Source organism: Pelecanus crispus, chromosome 2, assembly GCF_030463565.1.
Source record: "Pelecanus crispus isolate bPelCri1 chromosome 2, bPelCri1.pri, whole genome shotgun sequence".
Classification (NCBI taxonomy): Eukaryota; Metazoa; Chordata; class Aves; order Pelecaniformes; family Pelecanidae; genus Pelecanus; species Pelecanus crispus.
In genome coordinates, this window is record NC_134644.1 from 151,919,053 (window position 1) to 151,941,489 (window position 22,437).

Sequence of the window (22,437 nt, forward strand, 5' to 3'; positions counted from 1 at the left end):
GCAATGATTTGTAAACCTGGATAGCAGTTAATTTTTAGCCTGGTTTCCTAAGGACATGAGGCTGATGATGGCATTTCGTTGTTGGCTGAAGCTGATGTAAGACTTCCCTGCTGCTGAAAAGTCTCTCTCCCTGCTAGCCACCTGTTCCTTCCCCCTTTGTGGTGCCAGCTCTAGCACTTGTACAGCTGAAACAGGAGTCAGGAGCTCACTGCTCTGGCTGAAAACCAGTCCTCATAAGTCTTGTTCACTGCACAGTCACATGAGTTTTGAAGCTGTGGCAGCAGAAGGGTGGAAATTGTAAAGGAGAGACAAGACCATTTCTTCTGGAGGATGTACAGTTTACAGAAGAATGTGAAACCACACACAGCTTTCACGATCATGTTCTGTTTGCCAGGCCCCCACCCAAGCAACTATTGAATTTATTGCCAATTCCATCCCAACCTGACAGAGGTGAAAGAGGTTTTGAAGGTAAACCTCTACAAGTTACATCTAAGTGGTTCATAGCGGAAAAAGTTTACTGCTGCCCTTGGTGGAAAAGCTACAGTCTGCACTGCCAGTCCTGGTTAGTGCATCAGCTGGCCAGCCAACACATACCTGATGGCCATCCAGTATGCATATGCATAACTTGGGACTCATCCATGGCATATACTGCCTTGTGCCCACGCAGTAGCTAGACATGGAAGACGCAGTGATGATGTTCAGCTTTTATAGGTGGAATGGAGAAGGTCACAGAGCATGTGAAGGGTTACGGTGGTGACAGTGTGGAGGGACGTAGATCATGAATCAGTGGTGATCCAGCTCCTTGGCGTATAAAACAGCTTGATGGTATTTTTTATGAGCTTGGTGACTCAGGGTTAAAGGAAGAATGGGAACAAAAGAGGATTTTAAAAGTGAATTCTTTGTTCTCTGTGATTTCTTTCCACTTCAGTTTACCTAGTATGAGCATTCTTTCACTGCTTTGTGTTTTTTGTTTTGCTTGCCTACAGCAGGGTTTTTTTAAAAAGCCTTTATTACTCATATGAAGTTTTGCATAAAGTTTCAATCTGCTGCCTTTGAATCACACAGTTTAACAAAGGGAATTCAGAACTTGAACTGAAGAGCTCAGCAAAATGGTCACACTGATTTTGTCATTAAATACATGTATGCAAGAGTCCTGATACCAAGAAGGGTATTTGCACTATTTATGGTAAAACTAAAAATGTCCTGCCTTTAGCTAGCAAGCCTGAGCTCCATAACAACATATCCCTTTACAGTGTAATGTCATCCTCCAGAGTGGCAGGGAATCTGAACTCCAACACTTGGGCTGGAGTTGGATCAGAATTGGAACTGGGGATCCTCTGAATTTGAAATGACCACTTTTTACTTAAGGGAATTTAGACTTCTAAAATCTAAGAATACAATTAAATGTTATTTGGACTATCAAGAAGATCATCCTAGGCCCTGCATTATTTTAAAACTACACTTCTTCTGCCCTGAGTCTTTTAAGTGCATTGCAAAATTGGACTGGAATAAAACCCAGCAATCTTCTACAACCAGAGTACTGTGGGAGGGTGGTGACTGGATCAGCATTACAGGCATATGGGAGATTATAAATTTTGTGTTTCTGACTATTAATTATATTAACTAATGCAACTTGTGCTGTTGATTTTCTTAGAGCGTGGTCATGGTCGTTTTCAGTGAGGATAAAAACAGAGACGAACAGCTGAAATACTGGAAATACTGGCATTCTCGGCAACACACAGCTAAACAGAGGGTCCTCGACATTGGTGAGTGTAAGATCTCCAGATGTTTCAGGGAAGATTGCAGAATGTGGAAGGCGCTGGTACCTCGCACAGGGATGTGGTGGGATACATTGGCAATGGCTGCAAGGCTTGTTACCACAGTTTTTAGCAATGGCTCATCCCTGCTAGGACTGGGCTATGGGGTCTATGAAGCAGGATGGAGACTATGCAGAAGAAATGGTCCTCAGTAGTCACAAAGAAGAGCTGCCCCTTGCATGAGTATTTAATGGTGTTCCACCATCTGCTGCTGGGAAGTCAAGGTCTGCATCTCCTCAGGAGTGCCAGAGTGTTTGTTTCCTTTAGTTTTTCAAAGGCTGATCCACTCTTTGATCCAGTAACAGTAGCAGCCCACATAACAGTTGTGTTAGCTAGTCTGATGTGCAAGTGCAGCCTGAAAGTGAAGGTGGCATCATTATAGTGACTGCAAGGCAGCGCACAGGACTCCTACACCCCCAGTTTTTGAGTTTTGTTGGTGCCAGAGAGAAGTGAAGGAGAAGCGAGCTCTAGTGTGCTATCCTGAGAGACCTGTTTACAGTTCATCCCATCTAAGGTATTTACAAGCCCATTTCAGCCACAACTGCCCTATCCACATGCTTGGGAGATTTTAGCAGAGGAAGAACACGTACCTGCTGCCAAGGAGCCTGAAGTTGAAATCTGTGGGAGTGTCTAGACATCAAGCGCTTCTCCCCTCCCACGTGCAGTTTACACACGCAGCCATCTGCAGCAGATTCCAGTTAAAGGAGTCGGCAAGACCAAAGCAGTCAAAGTCTATCTTGTTTTGACCGCCTGAGGGAACCAAACCATTGAATGGCAGGAATGAGAGGGGGCAGAGGCGGGGGCGGGGGCGGGGGGAAGCCATGTTGCAAGACCTCAGGGGCGATTGAACAGGGTGATCAGGGAATCAGTCCCTAAGTGGTCCTACTCATGCAGTGCCTTTCGACTTTCAAATGCTGCAGCCTCTACTGAGGCTGGCATTATTTAAAGTCAAGTGTATTTGGTCAAAGCAGCTCTTCTTGAATCTCCTCTCTGCCTCTTGTCTTATCATCATAGTTCTGGCTGAACTGTTTCCCCAACTTTTTTTTTTTTTTTTTTCTTTTGTCCTTTGGGGTAGTTAAGGCATTAAACCCTCCACCGCAGACCAAATGACTCCTATCATGACACGTTAAAAGAGCAAGTATGCCACGTCACAGCTATTTCTGAAGGCTGCCTGTTTTTTTGTGCTAGTCCCTACAAGCTTGCAGTGCTAATGCTCATACCTTTGAAGGTATGCGCTGAGGAGCTCGTTCCATTGCAGTGCCAACACCCTGCGACTCCACCACACTCGTGGTGTACCAGCACATTTCAGTCCCCTTATCCAAACGAGTCAGCTTATGATGCATACTCTGTAAAATAGTGCTCTGCAAAACAAGTCCTGTGCATGAGCTGTGTGTTTATCTGTGTTAAAGTGAATGTCTTTTATATTTCCATTGGTTTGAGATGAAATAGGTCTGTGCTGACTTTTGAGTCACTCCGATGCGTATTCTTTATTTGGATTGCAAACGTGAGCAAAGCCTGGTGTAGTAGGACTTACTGTTATAGCACTCCCTGTCAGACGTAAGAACTGTAAGAGCACAGCATTTTCAGAAGAAAGATCTAGATGTTGCTCAATAGTGTTTTCTTGAGAACAACTGAAATACGGCCTTAACTCTTACCAAGTACAGTGTTTCTGAAGTACATTTCATATTCTTTGGGACTTACGTTGTGGATATTGGGCTTATTAGGGCCGAGTGGCTCCCAGCTATATTTCCCATACAAGCATCAAGCTGCATTTAGCAAAATCTTCCAGTTTTATCATCAGATGATCTAACTGAGCAACTTCATCCAGATTTGAAGTTGGTCCTGCTTTGAGCGGGAGTAGGGTAGGAGTTGAACCAGATCACCTCCAGGGGTCTGTTCCAAGCTAAATTATTGTGTGGCTCTATGAAGGTTTCCCTTTACATTAAAAATTCAGATCCTTGAAGGGCTCCTGTAAAGGAATACTGTTAGTGTCTAGGCCCAGTGTAGTTAATGGAGAGAATTAGGTGTCTATGAGGGAGATGAGCAAATGCCAGGATACGCCATGGAGAACCATTTAAACAGGCAGTGAGAGAAGCTTGCTAAGGACAGGGGTGTGTATCAGATTTGTCCTATCTTCAGGGGATGGTCTGGCAATCTGCTGGTAGCCCCACTTCTCTTTTATTTTGTATTTCACTCCAACTATTAACAGCATATAAAGGGTTAATCATGTATTAGGTCCTTTAAAACTGTGAGTAGCCATAAATCTGTGTAACCTGTTCCATAGATGTTTATAATTGTTAATATTATTTTAACTTAATGTTTGTAGCATATGTTTAACATCTGTGAATCCTTTTTAATTGCTTATGAATGCACTTTTAATCTAGAACATGACTTGGTCCTTAGCAGGCAACGAATCAAATGAATTTGGGATGTTCTAGCTCTGGGGTCCAGCTATTCAGCCTTCAGATAGGGGTGACGACTCTGCTTGTGCTGCTTTCCCTGGTGGCACAGGTCCGTCTGCCTGCCTTCTGGCCTGCAGTCATATTCGGGAGATCAGAGGAAACAGAGTGACTTGTTCCCTCACTCCAGACGTGCAGGGGTCACTGCTTTAATTTGTTTTGTGTACTGGCTGGTGCACCTCCTGGGAGGAGGGATGGTTGAATGGATTAGATGCAGTGCTGGGTCTGAAGATGCATTGATATTAATAGGATAAGCATGTCCTTACATGTAAGCAAGTCCTTAGTGCTTGAGGAATAAACCTGAGGACTTGACCTTAATAAGCAAGAAGGAAAGGTGTTTTCCAGAATTTAGGCTATGTGCTGTTATGGATTTTTCTGAAGAAGGAGGGAGGCACTTTCACTGGGTTTTTTGGGGGGGGGCGGCTCCCCTCCCCTCCCCTTTTTTTTTCAGTCAGCAGAGCTGACTTTTCCACAGTGCTGTGCTGTGACATTTGATCACTAGCTTTTCCTTTTAAATTAATGTCAAATAAAGAATACAATACTAGATTGCAGCAAATATTGATTATTTAGAATCAGTACCATAATTTGACAAACACTGGAACAGGTTCAAACATGGACATGAAGAGTGGGTGTGGAAGCTTTAGATTGGGGTTATTTGTGCTCCAGAGCCTTGCCCATATTTTTCTGCCGGATATTTTGTATTATTTATGTGCACAATAGAAAAACTACTACAATGGTATGTAATGCATGCAAATGATTAGTGTTTAATGTTGAAATTTGCCATTGTTTAATGTGCAGTTTAACCAACAAAAGAGGATATAATTCCTGTAGAGCCGTTTTCTTGCATATCAAAGAACCCTGATTTTCTATTTCTGGTAACTCACAGCAGCAGAAGAGGAAAAATTGTAGTTGTACTAACAACTTTCAAATATCCTTGGATGTAAATGATTTCTTAATCTACTGAGGATCCTTCTTTAATTATCTGTACATTGAGGGGAATAGGATGCACTTCTGCTGTTAAACAGTGTGTCACATAGACACCCCATGAGATTTGTGTGTGGCAATTAAGGAAGCGGAGGCATGTGTTGGGGGAAGGGTAAGGTTGGTGGGATACGAGGTTCTGACAGCCCTTTAGCAGAAGAAAACATGTGTCTTTACAAGACATCTTGTTCATGTCTTTCCAAAGCGCACCTACACAGCACGCCCATATGCAACAGTCAGTTGCATGAGGCACTTTCTGGTGAATCATAAATTTAAGGGGTGGGTGGGTGTGTGCACATGCATATTAAACTACTTATGTGTCCTCTAATTCCTCTCATTTGCATTTCTACACTGAATTTAGATAGTGAAGCCAATGACTTCAGTTAGAAAGGAGATCTGAGTTCATGATGGGAATGAAAAGCCTGCCTGCCCTCTCAAACACCATGTTCACTTGCTGCATCACCAAATATCTTGTGCTGTTCCTATGGTCAGAACAGTGAATTTTTACTGTATCCAAAATCATTCATGTATCCCAGGCACACAGTTTCACTTGCCCAGTGAAATGCCAGCATCCCTGCGTTTCAGATGAGAAAAAAGTATACTGATAGCATGTCTGAAATGTTAAATAACTCTCCTTGCAGAAATGGTTTTGTTATAAATGATTTTATAACAGTTATTACCTAGAAATTATTTTTTAGAGACCAACAGTTTATTTTCAGAAGGGCAAAGGACATGAATATTGAAACCATTTGGGGGTCTCATTTATAGAATACAAAAACATCCTCTTTCTATAACTGGTTACAAAGCTAAGAAACTGCATGCTTCTGAAGTGCAAATTTGGGCAAATGTTAGATCAAGATTGCTGCATGACGTAATGTCAGCCCTCTGGCACCAAGTCCAATTACAGCCATTACAGCCCTGGAGGGATTCTAAGGAAATGTACATGTCCCAGAGAGAGCTGATGTATTTGCGTGAAGAATCTGGAAGTTCTGTTAATCAAGCAGATACTACCTGTTTACAAACCTGGTCTTTCTCTTAATCTGTCATCAAAAAGAAGAAAGTGTGTTAAACTGGCTGGCAAAGGGAGAGAAAAAGGGGGCTTGTTCCTCTTTTCAATTATAAAGAACACCTGGAAGTTGTCTGTCTTACGTGGTTTTCCACCCTCACTGTTTTGGGTTTTTTTTGGGGCGTAGGGTGTTGGAGCATCTTTGAAATCTGGACTTCCTTCCTCTTGCTTTGCATTCCTTCTGAAATACTAGCTTATCGATAATATTAACAGCCCTTTGGAAAGAAGTGAGAAGAAGGTGCAGATTTTGTAGTCAGACAATTTAAAAATACTTTATGTTTGTTTGCTATTTTAGCATCATACATACTTTGGAGAAAGGATCTTCATGGTTTTGGTTCTTTGTTTTGTGGGGTTTTTTGATTTTGTTTTGTTTTGTTTTTTTAAATACAGACCCAGCATCCAGTGCAGTAATTCCTGGGAAAGTTGAAATGGCTGGGCAAGAAATGTACACTACTGATTATTTCCTCCAGTGATAGCTCTTAGCCTTTTAGAAAGCTTCTTTAGGATTTCCATAATGTCATTTATTTATGTCAAGGTTTGAACAGTCCCTTTGAATGCTTCAGTAGCTTTTAGTTAATTTTCCAGTTTTGGCCATTCCTTGGCCAAGCTAATGAATGCACCCACTCATTCCCACTACAGTCACACTGATTCCTTTTTGAGAGCAAGCAGTATTTTGCAAGAATATTAGCTAGTGATGTACTATGTATAAGACTCAAGCTGCAGTATATTACCTCTTTGCAATTAAGCTTATTAATAATGCAACAAAAACAACACAAGAGGTAGTTTTGATGCATTAGACAACCCAGCTGAAAAAGCAAAGATGTACTGCAAATTGTAAAAGAGAAAGTTCAAACCTTTTTCATGAATCTTTTGTTTGTTTGTTATTTCTTACAGCTGATTACAAGGAGAGTTTTAATACCATTGGGAATATTGAAGAAATCGCATTCAATGCTGTGTCCTTTACTTGGGATGTCAATGAGGAGGCAAAGGTGAGGAAAAGCCATGCAGATGGTATCCCTTTATAAGTACCATCCATCCTTAGTCACTGTTGCACTTCTCTCCTTTTTAGCAAATAATAAGCAGCATAGGGGTAGGTGGAGGTGAGCAAGTCTCTGCAAAGCCAGGTAGACCATGGTCTTCCACTGACCCTAGGGATTCTGGCTATCTGTAAAAGGCAAGACGGTATGTAACAGCTGTCAGGATGATATTGCCTTCACACCTGTATCACTGACAAATAGAGATGTAGTTCTGAGGGAAACCTGCAGGGCTCTCACAGTGTAGTTTCTTATCTGTGGCCTCTCAGTTATTTTCCATTTAAAATATGCCCAGCCTGAGAAACAGTAAAAGTATTTTTCCTACTTGCAAAGTCATTGTGGGACACAAGGTGAATGTTTTCTTTCTCTAAATTATCAACTTCCTTTCTACACTCTTAACATCTCCAATAATCAATATTCTGAAAGCTAGACTATGTCTTCCCATGTGTTTGTGCTGTTATTTTTTATAGTGTTGCACAGACTGTCCTTGCAATTGGGAATGAACGTATTTTTGAGGACTGCTGCATTCTTTCTTTCTTTCTTTCTTTTTTTTTTAAATGGTCAAGTACCCTCAGACATGGGGTTTTGCATTTGGGGATGTGACTGCTACAGTAGATCTATAAGCCAGGACAGCAGAACACCTTAACAAGTTTCTTATAGATAAGGTTATCCAAAGGGTGGCAGAGTGTTTCAGCTGCACGGACTAGTGTAGGAGAAATGAAAAGCTGCCGGTAATTATAAGAAGTTGGCTCCCAGAAAGCAAACAACAAGGGAAATAGGCTGTGTACAATGAGTGGGGGTAATGTGGGACTCTCGGGGATGTAGAAATAATAAACAGCAAACATTGTTGAGCTTAGCAAACTCCTGATACTGTTTTCATGTTGAATACAAACTGCCCAATGTTCACGTAATGCTAAGGATCTTTCACATACAGAGACATTTTCATGCACAATTCCCCACTGCATTTCTAACAGAGCGTTAGAGAGATTGCATCGAGTGAGTGAATCCTGTGAGACATTAACACTCACTGTCCTGACTTGCTGACTGAAGGTGCTGAGGTTTGTAATAACAGGGATTTTCATCTCTGATGCACATTTTAAAAGAATAGAGCAACTAAAGAAAAGACAATAGTTCTGAAAACCACCTAGGTCTTTTAAAACCTGGCCTTGGTAAACAGAGTTGTACTTGGCCCAGTTGCTAATGGTGCTATGTTTACTCATGTAATGATTACATTCTCACCGCCCCAACATATTCCCCTATTATGGAATTTCATTTCAAAATACAGCGGTATGTTGTCCTCTGCAGTCACAACAGATGACCGTTGTGTGCGTGCGATCATTATGCAAGCAAATACAGCAAATACAGATTTGGAATCTCCACCATGATGGACTTTCCCAAGGACCTTTACAGAAGCACTACCAGGGCTAGTGCATGGCAGTCTTATCTCTTCCTCCCCCTGGCAACTACCGTCCCTATTGCCAGGGCTACCAGTTCTTTAGCACACTTGCTTTTGCAGCTGCAAGCCAGAATTAGCAAGACACCATGTTGATCTAGGAGCAAGAAAGTCATATCCACTAGTGTCGGGTGTTATCCCCAGCCGTTTTGTTCTAATCTCACACCAGTCACATTGCTCCTGCCTTGGGTGCCAGAACATTAAGAACACAACTCTCGTAATGATCACTGGGAATATAACATAGTAAGATTTTAAAATAATGACTCTTTTATTGTTGCTGGATTAAAAAAGTGTCAGGAGTGAAATTTAAGAAAGCCACTTGTATTTCTGCAGGAAGTAGTCATTAAAATACAAATTGACTCGTGCATATTTATTTTTGGGAGTAGTTATCAAATATGTGATCTTTTAGGAGCTTGAACTGCAAATGTATTGATAAAAGTAAGAGGATTCATCACATGATTTGGTATTGGGCTATCAAGCATAAATCAGGTTGTACCTGAAAGCTTATCATCGTGCACTGAAGTGTTTCCCTCTCCTGCACACATGTACACGTATCCACATGCTTGATCTTGTTGGAGAATCTAATGCAATAACCAGTTGCGCTGGGTCTGGGGATTCCCATAGGATGCCCCTGCAGTGTTTGAAAGCTGTGGACTCCGAGGCACGTCACCGAAGGCTGCTTTTTCTCCAGCAATTACCTCATCCAAAAGAGATGAAGAATTTCAAGGCCTAATTACAGACTCTCCTTAAGCTTTTTGAATGATGATCTTTAAACTGGCTCCATTGTTTCTGCTCAGTGTTGTTTTCCCTTTTCACCACAATTTCAAGATTAAAACTAACCTCACAGGCACAAAGACCTTTCTCTTCTGAGTCAGACAAAAGCGGCACAGAGCAGTTCTTTCCAGGGCCTCTGAGATGTGATGTGATGAAGCGCTCTACTGGCCCGGGAAGAAATAAAGAAAACAGACCGGTTGTTGGAAGTGCACAGGGGAGCAATCTTGAAAAATCAAACAGAAGCAGCAGAAATCACCTAACCAAATGTCCCTGTCTCTCCTTGGAGACTGAACCTGCATCTAGGAAGACGTATCTGGAGCATCAGATTTCTCACTTTCCTACTCCACCTGGAGGGCAGCTGATTTAAAGCCAGATTTCTCGTCCCACATGCAAGCAGAGCAGTACCCTCCTCCTGGAAAGCCCTTCAGGATGAGGGTATAACAGTGCGGGTGTGACAGTCAGAATCTGCCTGTTAACAGTGAGTCTGCTAAGGGTTTGTAAGGCAGCTTCTCAGTTGGATCTTATGTGGAAGAAATAGGCATTCAGAGAGTACAGGCCGAGGCCTTTCTTTGTCACCTCAGTAGTGTGAAGGGAACTGCGGTGTTGGCTCCAGCTCCTTGTGCTCAGTCCCTCGTCTTCTGATGGCTGCTTGACAGAACAAGTCAATGAAAGAGGGAACCTTGTACTGCACGTGTTGAGCTGTTGAATAATCTCACCACTGCTTTCCGTGGACTAAGGGAAAAGCACCAATGTCAGAAACCACTCCACTAGCGTTTCTTCTGCTGTATCTAGTTGACAACAGCAGTCCCCTTGCCTTCTGGCAGAGCAGAGTTGGGCCTGGCACATCCTTTCCTTTTTCTAGAACAACATTCTTTTCTGCTGGGGCCGTTGTCTAGAGGTCACCATGGGGCTTGTGGTTCAGAGCAGGATATAGGGAAATGAGGGGAAGGGTCTACAGCCACATCAAACTCTTCCTGTGCTTCCTTGAGACAAAAATACTGTGCAGTAAAGAAGCAGAGGTAGGAAGTGAAGAACGGTTTTTGTACAATCCATCTTTGTTTCGCTCCTGTATTTACTTCTATATACATAAATATGAAACATTTATGGGCAAGGTGATTTGTTGGCTCCCTTTGGTTGAACCTGAATGCTATGTTTGGTATTTTTAAAGGAGTACTTTCGAAAAAGGTGAGGAAACAAACAACAATTAACAAGAACTGGCTGACTTTTTAACCATCTTTTATAAGTCTTTTTATAATATGCTAGAAGGTAGGTAGTTGCCTTGCTGTTGCCCTACAGAAGATTTTGCTGCAGCATCTGGCTGATTGACAAAGTTCTAGTGGAGGCTTTTGAACAGAGAGCTCAGCTTCCTTTCTGATAGGCATACATCTGCCTGCTTGCAGTCTTATTGCTTAGTTTGCAAGAAATATAAGAACCAGAATTCGCCTGGTCAAAGGAGAGTATCTGTCATAAACTCTTTGAGATACGCCTTCTCTCTCATTAATACTTTGCTAATTTAAAATGGTTAGGATGGTGTTACTTCTGAAACAACACATTAGTTGTGTATTTTTATGGAAAATACTTTTTAATTAAATTCAAAGGTGTGGCTTCAGTGAACAGTTACTAAAGAAAAAAGTCATCTTAAAGCAGTCAAAAAATACTTTTCAGTGATATCAAGAAATTACTGATTTCTGCAAAGCACTGCAACTTGGCCATGCGGTAAACAGACATGTTGGCAGATGATTCTATATGTTATTCAGGCAGGTGCTGGCACAGGTTTTTTGGTGTATACAGTAGTTGTGTGCTGTGCAGTTGTTGTGTATACTTGCGTGCAATCATTGTCCTGCTATATTTAACTGAAATGTAGATCTTTAATCCAAAGCATGCTGAAGCCTCTGGGAACCTTTCCAGTTATTTAATGAGTTTTGGCATAGACCATACAGTAATAAGCTGTGTTTTCAATGAGTGAGTGATTTGCAGGATTAGGTTCTTAGACATAGTGGGCCAAAGTGAGCTATGATTCCAGTGGGCACAACTGTAAAATCAAGCTGACAGAGCAGCACAGTCTATCGGTGATTTTTATTGTGACAATCCATATTTCTTTAACATTGCTAGCAATACTTACTCACTAGTATAAAAATTATTTTGTTCTTAATTATTAATTACCTTCCTAACTTAGATCAAAATTTGTTTCACTAGGGAGGAAATTAATATTTTCTCTACTCTCAAAATTTAAAGGTTGGAGGAAGATACTTTAGTTGGGGGAATTAGTACCAGAAATTATGTAGGATTAGACTTGGCAACTGGTTTAATAAACCATGTCTGTGTGTGTATGCTTGCATATATATATTTTTAATATATATACATCATGCATGCACACACACATGTGTATATTAAAGAAGAGTTAAACTGTGGTAGCAAATAATGTCGAAATTTCAGTGTATACAAATGGTTCAGTAAGTACGCGTCTGGGATTCAAGGCAAATGGCATTTTTATGTAGTTGCTGGGGTGTGGTGTGGGTTGAGGAAGCTTCAAAAGAGTAGTGTAAACATTTGCTGGAGACATTTGTATTGAAATAAAACAAAGGTCTTACCTTTGTATGGGATTTATAAGGTAACGGCTGGCAGGAGAAACTATAAAACCACACTTTCTGTGTATATGAGGAATGATGGGATTGATGTTAGTCATTTAAGAGACAAGGTATTTAACTCTTTGTTGTTACAGTCCAGAGGGATGAACCCCTTTAAAACAGGATTCTGTAAAGACCCATCACCCCAGCATAGATTCTATGTATTGCCCCTATGTATTCAGTAGAGAAATTGCTTTACGTTTCTGATTTTGTGTTATAACACACTCTTCCCTCCCTTCTGCTCTTGGCTCTTTCTGAGGTGATTAGAGCCAGAAATGTAAATAGTAATAAAAGGCTTATATTAGAGGTTTCATAACTGCAGACCTTTAAAGTGTATAAGCTGAGAGACCGCAGCAGGAGTCATGTTGGCTGGTTTAAATGATAAAAGGGGAAATGCGTTTCTGAGCCTTGCTTTCTCTTAAGGCAGGTTACTGTGTTTGTGTCTTGTACATCACTAATTATGCTGCAGTGTTTAACAAACAGCCAGTAATTCACATAATAACAGCTACACTGTGGAGGAGCACCTTCCCTGAAAGAGAGAGTGCTTTTTCTAGACATACTCTATAACAAACAGAAGAGTTGTCATTATCTTAGGCCACTTTTGAAACTTTCTCAGGCACCAAATGTTTCTCCAAATTAGTTTTTCATTGCCAGTGGCATGCCTGAGCTGGAGACTAGATGGGTGGAACTCTATCATTAATTGCTCTAATCTAAGATATGCTGACATTAAAAAAAAAAAAAAAGACATCACTATAACGACAACCCAAACTTGTTCATGATAGCAAAACATTGCTAAAATCCAGTTTGCACAGGAAAAAAAAGGTTTGTAAATGAATTCAGGTACAGCCGTAGTCACATCCATTAAAATAGTTCTAAGTCAAGTGTAGACAGGGCCCCAGGGGAAAAAAAACCCAGTGATTTCTACTGCTGCTACTGTCATTTCTGCTTAACTCTACACTTTCTAACCATGTAAGTGCTATGCAAGAGACCAGAGCAAGGAGGATCTTAAACCTGGGTGTCTTCCAAGAGAGGTAGAATGGGACTTCATGTTCTGTGGCTGCCCTTGGGGTTGTTTTGCTCCTTGTCTCATTGAGAGTGGGAGTAGCTGCATTACAGACAGAAGCCACAGAGGAGGGAAAGATGAGAGCTGTAAAGGGCAAAGCAGGCTGTGCTTGGACAGGTGGGTAAAATCATTGCTGCTTGGAGCAGGTGGCATTCCTCAGCCACTGCCTCAGGGAGGCGAAGGTTTCTGGTCAGAGCAGGGGCAGACAGAAGGGGACTGTCCAGACGGTTCCCCAGGTCCTGTTCACCACAGCAGCCTGCTGCACCACGGTGTTAAAACTAGTGCAAATGTTCAGTCATGCAAAGAAAAAAAGCCTTAAAATCAACTCAAGTAACACAACTTACACCCTCTTCCCCTTCCCTCTGCATACCTCCCATGTTTCCAAATCCAAAGTCAGTGTTGTGCTTTACAGGAAAGCTAATAGAAGATTGTGTAGAGACAGAAAATTTTCCCAAAAATAAGTGATCTGTGTTAATTTGAATCTATCTGTCTATCTACGAGGTGCAAATGCTATGACAGAAAGTATAGTACACTTCATGCGCATGAACGTACAGTCATTGCTCCTCAGAGGCATCCTGATGTATTACAGTGTCAGGACAAGGGTATTGAATCTTACAGCATCAATCTATTATTCATGCTGAATAATCTGTTATTGCTGTATGGGGACTCTTGAAACATTCAAGTCTGTCTTCCCCAGCCGGTCCTACTGTGCTCTGTGTTTCTGGAGGCAGCTGAAGAGATGACACATAGTGTATGTATTTGATTAAGGTGGGACAAGGTCTTTTTTTACTTCTCAGCTGAGTGTGCAGCAAAGGTGGTAGATGCACAAACTGCTGGGTAGATGCAAAGCCTGCACGTCCCCTCTCACATTTTAATGTACAGTTTGGAAAATCCCTGTGCAGAAGTATGGGCTAAAATATAGCAAGGCCAGTCTCTGTTTTATGCCAGACCTCATTCTGCTGCTCTGTGTTCACACATACTTTAAAGCATTGCCCTGACACTGTAGGAGTCTGAAGGCAAATGAAAATTCAGGCCGTCATATTTCAAAGGCATATGCACCAGTATCCACACTTACATTTGGAGCTGGAGGAGACCAAGTTGTAATTTGAAACAGAAATAACGCTATCAGCTTCAAAATCAGAGTTTCACCTAGGGCCCTTCCCCGCCTCCCTCCTCTCTCTGCAGTTAAAGTTCAACTATTTCATTTGTAAATGCAGCTCTGTGATACAATCAGAAGCAGAAACGCAGAGGTGCCATTAGCTCAGTCAGGCAAACAAGCTGCTCTGGCTCCATCATAAAAAGCCTGACTATAATGTTAACTTCTGCCATTAGGGTAAAGTATCCCCCACCAGTCCTACCAGAGGACCCTTTCTCTATTCTCAGCTGCCTTTCTGTTAGGGATGTTAGTATTCTGGTCACTCAAACTATTTTTTTTTCCCCTGCTTATGGATCAGGGAGGGGTTCCTTCATGCTCTCCCTTCCCGAATCCTTCCAGACCCCAGAGGCCTGTTGGCCTCTACTCTGCCTGGCGAGGTGTGCATCAGGTCTGTTTGAGACACCCTGCAGATCTCTTCCTTCCCGAGTGTGGTCATTCTGCTGGAGCAGGTTTCACATCCTCCTGGTTCAGCAAATACTCTGTCCTTTTCCTTAGTTCACGGTTTCGGGGTTTTGTTGTTGTTTTTTAAACTGAGGAAAAGTGAAAAGTAGAATCAGGTCAATAAATAATTGGCCCAAAATAATATGTAATGCACATATTCATCACTGGGAATAGCAATTGGGTTTTTAATCCAGTTTCATCTCTCAAGTTGCAAGCACACTGTCCTGACTGAAAGATAACCAGTGATATTTCAGTTCATGATTACAGCTTGCTTTGCATCAAAATAGTCTTTGGGAGACCCATCTGCCAGGTGCTGTACAAACATGTGGCAGATGAGGCAAACCTTGTTCCTTAGTACTGATGGAGGTTGGAGGGCAGGAGGTGACTAGTGGCTATCAACAGGTGTAAGTGGATGTGGAAGGAAAGCACGAGATGGGTTTCTGAAGCAAAGGCAGGCATGGCTCGCCAGGAACCAAGGGCAGTGTCAAGTTGCGTGGATGCTACGTGGCGACGGGGACTTTTGAGAAGAGATAGGGTGTAGTTCTATAGATGTTTGAGAAACTCCCTCCCAGTTTGAAAGACAGGATGAGATGCATTTTTGAAATTGAAGACAGACAGTGAAGGACCCTTAAAGTGAAGATCAGGAGTATCTGTTGATGGGATGAAGGATGGGGTACTGCTGATGAGAGTGTGAAGAAAATTTGTAAAATAAAAAAAAAGGGTAGGACTTATCTTTCGCCACACTGTGAGCTGTCAGAAGAGCAAGCCGGACCAAAAGACGGCTGGAAAAGAACAATGCAAGATGATCTTGCTATGTCTATATTAACAAATAGTGCAAACATACAGAGCAGGTTTGCAGAGTGAAACAACTCAGGGCTAAAGACCTGACATCCACATGAGACACATTTTGGAAGGTTTTATCTCATATTATCTTTAGGTAGTTCCCACAGATGGAGCAACCATTAGAAGCTAGAGCATGTCAGGTATGCTCCTAGGACACATCTTCTGGTCTGGCTCTTCCAAAAAGTATCCAGCTCATGCACTCTGAGCTCTCTGGTGTGAACCAAAGCACAGTAAGTTGGGACAATCAAATGATTCACTTCGAACATGAGCTCCTGATCCAAACTGAAGCACCGATACATGCCTTAAAAGATTGTCCTTCTTCCCAGCATGGAAGCATCTTTCCTGGACTTAGGACAGAAGTGGAGAATAAATGCATGAATTGCCAGAGTGTGGATCATAGCTGAATTAATTTTTTGGGGGGGGGGGATCTGCTTTTATTTTCCCATTTGTTGCCATGTGTTTCCAGAAGTTTAGTAGTTGTTTGCACCACATTTTAAAAATAATCTCTCTGGCACACAGATTTTCATCACAGTGAATTGCTTGAGCACAGACTTCTCCTCACAAAAAGGAGTAAAAGGGCTTCCTTTGATGATCCAGATTGATACATACAGCTACAACAACCGCAGCAATAAACCCATCCACCGAGCCTACTGCCAGATCAAGGTTTTTTGTGACAAGGTAAGTGGAAAGCATAATTACCATGGATGGAGGAGGAACCTTGTTAGACAGTTTATTATTGCTGTATTTTAGACCTAATTAAATATTTTTTTTTCTTTTCCTGAAGAGTTGTGTTTCATGGTAGAATTTGGACCAGCTATATCACAAATCTAACAGATTATCGTGTAATTATTTTACTGCTTTGCAGCCTTCTTGGCCCTGATTCCTCAGCTTGTGAGCAATAGTTGGACTGTTTAAGGATAGCATGTTATAGGTCATGATACAGAAATATCAAAAAAGTTATGGAAAGCACAAACATAAAGATCTCTACTTGGAAGGTCAGTGCTGACTCACACAAGTGCCAGTCTGATGGTGTTATCCCTTCTGGCTCTAACAGCCAGGATAAGTAATGTGTAAACTTTGTGGAGAGCTCTCTGATAGAGAAATGCACTTTTCAGAAAGGCCTGCTAAGCTCTCTTTTATGGTACAGTGGAAAACACCACATCCCAGTGATGCAGCTGATGTTTTTTTTCCCCCAAAATAACAAACCGTTATTTTGGAAGCTTCAATGAGACTTTTATGTTGCTAGCATTTTCTTACTGAAAGCAAACTGCAAAAATATATTAGCCGTTCCCATTTTGTAGTTCAGTAACCATTATTTTTTTTCCCTTTTTTTGCTCACTCCTCCTTTTGCAAAATTTGGTTGTTTTACAGTGGGTTTCCTCACTCCTTTGTGAGAATTGGTAAGATTTTTCAGCACCAAAACATATATCATGGCTTAATGAGTCTGATAGTGTCATGGTCAGCTGTGTATATCACTGAGTAGAAACAGTTGCTCAGAAATGTTATCTCAGTGATGATTCTTAGATGTGAGCGTGACCACGTTTCAGTTGTGTTTAACATCTGTCAGCTGATGACTTTAACCCTGCTGGGAAAGATCTTCCAGGTGGAGCTGATGGCTGGATTCTAGTCAGGTTCAGGGATTCAGGAGCCTACATCTATTTAAGTGACTCAGAAATTTATCCAAATTAGTCTTGCTGTCTTACAGGCAGGAATAGAAAGGCAAAAGGCCATGCTCCAGGCAATACGTAACATTAACTTTTTAATGGAAGGGTAAGAGTTCAACTGTTCCAGGTCTCTGTGCTGCTGCTCCTTCCCCCTTTTCAGCTCATTCCCTTGTTGCTGTCTTGACAATGGGATCTTGAGAGCTGATCAGTCAGTTGTGTTAGTGGAGCAAAAAGTTTGATAGTAATGAATGTAAATGTATGCACTGAGGTCTTCTTGCAGTCAAAATGTTACACTTTTAATTGTAACTTTGAATGTCAAATATTTAGAGATTTGAAGCTACAGCTGGATGTTAAAAGCTCAGTAAATATCAAAGTAACAAGTTGTTTTCATCTGCCTGTTTTTGAAAAGCAATTAGAAAAATCTGAATTATTTGAAGAAGGGAAGGAAATTCAGAGCACAAACTCATCAAGGGTGACCTGAAGACACAACTGGTGGAGATTTTGAATAATACATGTTCATTGCATCTATTGGCTTAATTGGTACTTCAAATATGCAGACTAGAAAGCAGGAAATGGATGTTGAGTCTTTTAATCAAAACTGTCTCAAAGTAGAAGAAAAGATCACAGGGGTAGTTAAAATGTTACCCACATCAAAACTATATTGAAGTGGGAACTGGAGGGCTCAAGGGTATTGATAATGGGATATATATCTGTATAATATAAATGTATACATGCATACACACACACAGAGCTTTTTAACTTAATGCTGGGCTGAAAATGAGTTGAATGAATGAAAATGAATGAAAATTATCAAGGTCAATTCACATGACAGTTCGTGCTAATTGTTACTTGGATGGAGACTGAGGCCTGCTTCTCTCCTCACGCTGCTGTATCCATTTGTCATGGTGCTTTTGTAAGTAAATAAATGGTTGGAGAATTTCCACTTGCTGGTAGCACTGGGAGAATTCGTTGTGCTCAGAGGAAGGTAGCTGGTGGGGCTGGGTACCCTCATCTTTCCAAGATCTACCCTTGATTGGTTTAGTGTGGACTTGGTAGTGTAGGTTAATGGTTGGACTGGATGATCTTAAAGGTCTTTTCCAACCTAAACGATTCTATGATTCTATGCCAAAATAAACCCTGGCGCTGGTTGAGGCGGTGCGAAGTGGAGGGTCCTTGGCTCAGTTTCTCTGTGACTCGCCCTCTAGTGACAAGGGCAGGGTTTGCTGCCTGTTTGGGAAAGGCTGTGAAGCTGAGACCATTGTTGCCCACCCCTTTGTCATGATCAGTTAAAGAAGTATTACAGGGTCATTTAAAAAAAAGCAGCAAACATATAATAATTTTGATGCATTTTAAAAATGTGAATTGCACCGTTATGCCCCAGTCTGACAATCTTAAAGAGAAGCTGATGAGAAAAGTGCCTGGTGTATTACAATCATCTGGATCAGAGGAGCTGCACAGTAAATTCCTCCCGCCTAAGTGATGAAATGTATCTCAGTTTGAAACGTGGAAGAAAAAAATGGTTCTGTGCCTGATGGTGTTCTTACACATGTTTTTTCTGCAGTGATGGTGCCTCTTTAGGACCAGTAGACATGTTTGTACATTATGTTAGATAAATCACAGGTAGAGGTGTCCAGTTTTTAAGAAAAACGTTTGCTGATAAATTAATGTCCTCCAGCTGAAACACAGCATAGCTGTTGTGGAAAGAGTGTCCCTGAAGAAATAAAACTGCATTTAGCCAAGTGGTACATATTATATATATTTTAGTATTTACTCAGGCATTTGCTTAAATTCAGTATTCATTTACATATAAATTAGAGAGCAACACCAACTCATATCCAATGTGTGCTTTGTGACATGAATGTATGGAGATAAAGGCTGCAAAGGTTGTAATCATGTGCTTGCTCCCTATTCATTTTCCAGTCTTTTGTCCCTGTTTATTTTCCAGTAGGCAGTCTTCAAAGCAACCGTTACAGTGCACATCTTGTTTTCTCAGTGCTAATTCTCTCTGCCTTTGCAGTTTTTTTATCATGTGCAGATCATTGATGCTGCATTATGATAAGAGAATATAATTTTTATTCCTTAAGTAGGTTGTCAGGGAAACTTGCTACCAGGCCTATTTATATTTCTATACTGCAAGATGCTTTAGCCACTGTGTATGAAGGAACTGGGGATTCAGAGATATTTTGATTTTCTATATGTGATTAGCCTTGCTGAAAAGAAGCGCAAGCATTTGACTTGGAAAATACCATAACATTGTTCCAAAATCAAATAAGTTAATCCCGTTTTCTTTACTCTGAAAAACTGCATGCTGTTTGGAATATATGCGGTTCCTGCCCTCTTGTCTTTAGTATGGATCGTCATAGAAATAATGGATTATCATAGGGTATTGAGCAACTCTAATTGCCTATTAATCTTCAGCTTTAGAGAGAAGGCTGCTGAAGTCTATGGGCCTGTCCTACCAGATTTGGAATGCTTTGGCCTTGAACTAGAAACAGGTGTACACATGAGCTTCATAATGGTGAGGGGAGTGGTCCATATGATGGTAAGAGCTTTGCTAGGCTGGAGCCAGAATGCAAGACGTAAGCTTAAATGAGCTGAAGACTTGGAAAAAAGTATTTTGAATCAGCTGAAATTCATAGGCTGCGTTTTGCTAATGGTTAGTAGCAGAAGTACTCGTTGCGTTTATGCAAGAGTCCAGACATCGATGAAAAAATTAAAAACTCATTCAATTATTTGACTGGTCAGAGTCTAATTTATAGTACCTTGTGAGAGGGTTATTTCTTCTCCTGTCCTGAAGAGATATACAAACTCTGATTTATTAGATATGTGTCCGATGGCTCAGCTGTGAAAACTGTCCAGCAGAAATGCTCTGATACACAAAAATCTTATTGTGGTCCATCGTCTCAGTACCTACAACAGTGACATACATCACGTAGGCTTGGCTGGCCCCTGCACTGTGCCATGTGGGGTGCTCCTAGCTCAGAAGGGCTGGTAGGTAGTTTTGTGAGTATTGCAGTTGCCACATTTGTAAAGCGGCTGTGGCACAAATAAGCACTGGCGGGTGGGAATGGCTGGCCTCCTCAGAGATTGCCCACACCCCAGAGGACTTGCAGGTGTCTTGCTGTGAATGAATGAAGACAAAGCTATGAAGCTTTACCAAGTTCATAGTTACAGAGAATATCAAAGAAAAACCAGCAAAACATATATTCTTTATTGTGTATAAAAGGCTGAGTCCTCCCTAGTTTCTGCTTTCCTGAGAGGAAACTCATGCTTGCTGCCATGTACGAAATGACTTTCCAGGTTCCTCCCGCTACCTGCGAGCAGTGGAGCAGCAGCACTGAGCGGTAGGTAGGGCTGTGGCTGCCTGGCAGAACCGCGTTGTGCAGCACAGGGCTCTCGGGGATGTGCCTTCTGCAGGGCAGTGGCTGTGAGGCATGTTTTTGTTCCCTTCTGCCAAAGAACAGGTGGCCTTTAAAGATACAAATGTACCCCAAGAAACCATTTTGATAAGGGCACGACTCTGAATCCCCTGGCTTCTGTGGCTGAGGTCAGTGACAACTGGATTGGGACTTGGGTCTGGAGGCAGTGTTTCTGTTAGACACCTTCATGTTTTTTAAAGAGCTGTTTCTTCCTCCACCTCTTTCAACCTCTGGAAATCTATTGATAGATCACAGCCAGGAGTACATCTTCCCTTGCATTCTTTTCAAGCTTGGTTCATTGGCTCATGTGTGAATTTTGCCATCTTGAGTGGATATTTTTGGCTTTCCTTACCTCCCTCCCCCCTTTCTATTGAAGAAACTTCTAATTTTAATTTGGAAAAAAATCTTCAATTTTGCATGCTGACTGTCTGGGAGCATATGGATCTTTAATACCCTTCACAACATGACTATTCATATTTATAAAGTAAATTAGGAGAACTTCAAAGGAGGTGTTGCTGCTTTTTATGTCAATAACAAGTTTTATTTTCTAAACTTTTTGAGAGTGTATTTACATAACAGAAGCCTGCAACTTCCCAGGAGTTCCTGGGGCCTAATAAGACAGTGCTACATTGCTTTCCAGTTTCTGGAGGGTTTCTCCCTGTTTCAAATGCCTGTATTTTTCTGTAAGAGCCCTTGTACTGTTGGCAAGCTGTCAGTGTAGCCTTCTTGCACTGGCAAATCTCAAAGGCCTCTACAAAGCTGGCCACAGTGGAGCAATGCCACCCCCAGACAAGGTGGAGAGTTTAGGGAAAAGCTTAGCACAGACGTGATCTAAGACGACAGCAATCCTGCAGGTGTTTTACGTCAGTACATACACAAAAGTATTTGGCCTGACCACTCTGTCCATCGCAGAGGTGCTGGGCTTGGGATGCCCTTTGCACAAGTTGTGGTGGCAACAGCAGTGCTGCAGACTGCATGCTGCCTGGGCCATCCATCCCCTCTCCTCCAAGCCAGCATGTGGATATGTTCTTCTTGCTGTCTCCAGCCCTGGGGGCTGCTGGATGTGCCAGCCTGAGTTTCGGGCACAGGTGATTGATCCGAAGCTGGCACGTTCCCAACAAGCTGGACAGATTTATCTGTAATGGGATAACCGTCTCTGTTTCAGCATTTCTGATGTATCTGTCACTGTAGTTCCAGGCATCGCAGGGTACAATGCTCACAGTGGTTCCTCTTTGGATAATATCTGTGGGTTGTCTTTTTTGCATCAGGGAGCAGAAAGGAAAATCCGAGACGAAGAGAGGAAGCAGAACAGGAAGAAAGGCAAAGGCCAGGCATCCCAAGCCTCGTGTAATAACTGTGAGTAAGACAGGCCTTTCTGGTTTGGGGCTAAGTCACACTTAACATGCCTCCTCTCATAACCACGTTGCTTTGTGATCCTCCTAGCAGCTGAAGGAAAGTTAAGTGCACTCCCTCTGCAAAAAAAGAGTGATATCACCTTCTTCAAAACAATGTCTGACCTGGATTCCCAGCCAGTTCTCTTCATACCGGATGTTCACTTTGGAAACCTGCAAAGAACTGGACAGGTAGGAAATGATAATGAGACAAGCTGGTGCCCACCCATTGGCTGGCCACGTGTGTGC

General features: G+C 41.8%; 1 protein-coding gene across 1 annotated transcript in view; it reads left to right on the forward strand.

The window, feature by feature from the left end:
* GRHL2 (grainyhead like transcription factor 2) overlaps window positions 1–22,437 on the forward strand; it is a 53,593-nt gene that overhangs the window by 13,995 nt on the left and 17,161 nt on the right. Inside the window, 5 exon segments of the mRNA XM_075705363.1 lie at window positions 1,655–1,766; window positions 7,218–7,312; window positions 16,234–16,392; window positions 22,066–22,153; window positions 22,241–22,380. Of these exon segments, the coding sequence (XP_075561478.1) occupies window positions 1,655–1,766; window positions 7,218–7,312; window positions 16,234–16,392; window positions 22,066–22,153; window positions 22,241–22,380 (594 nt within the window).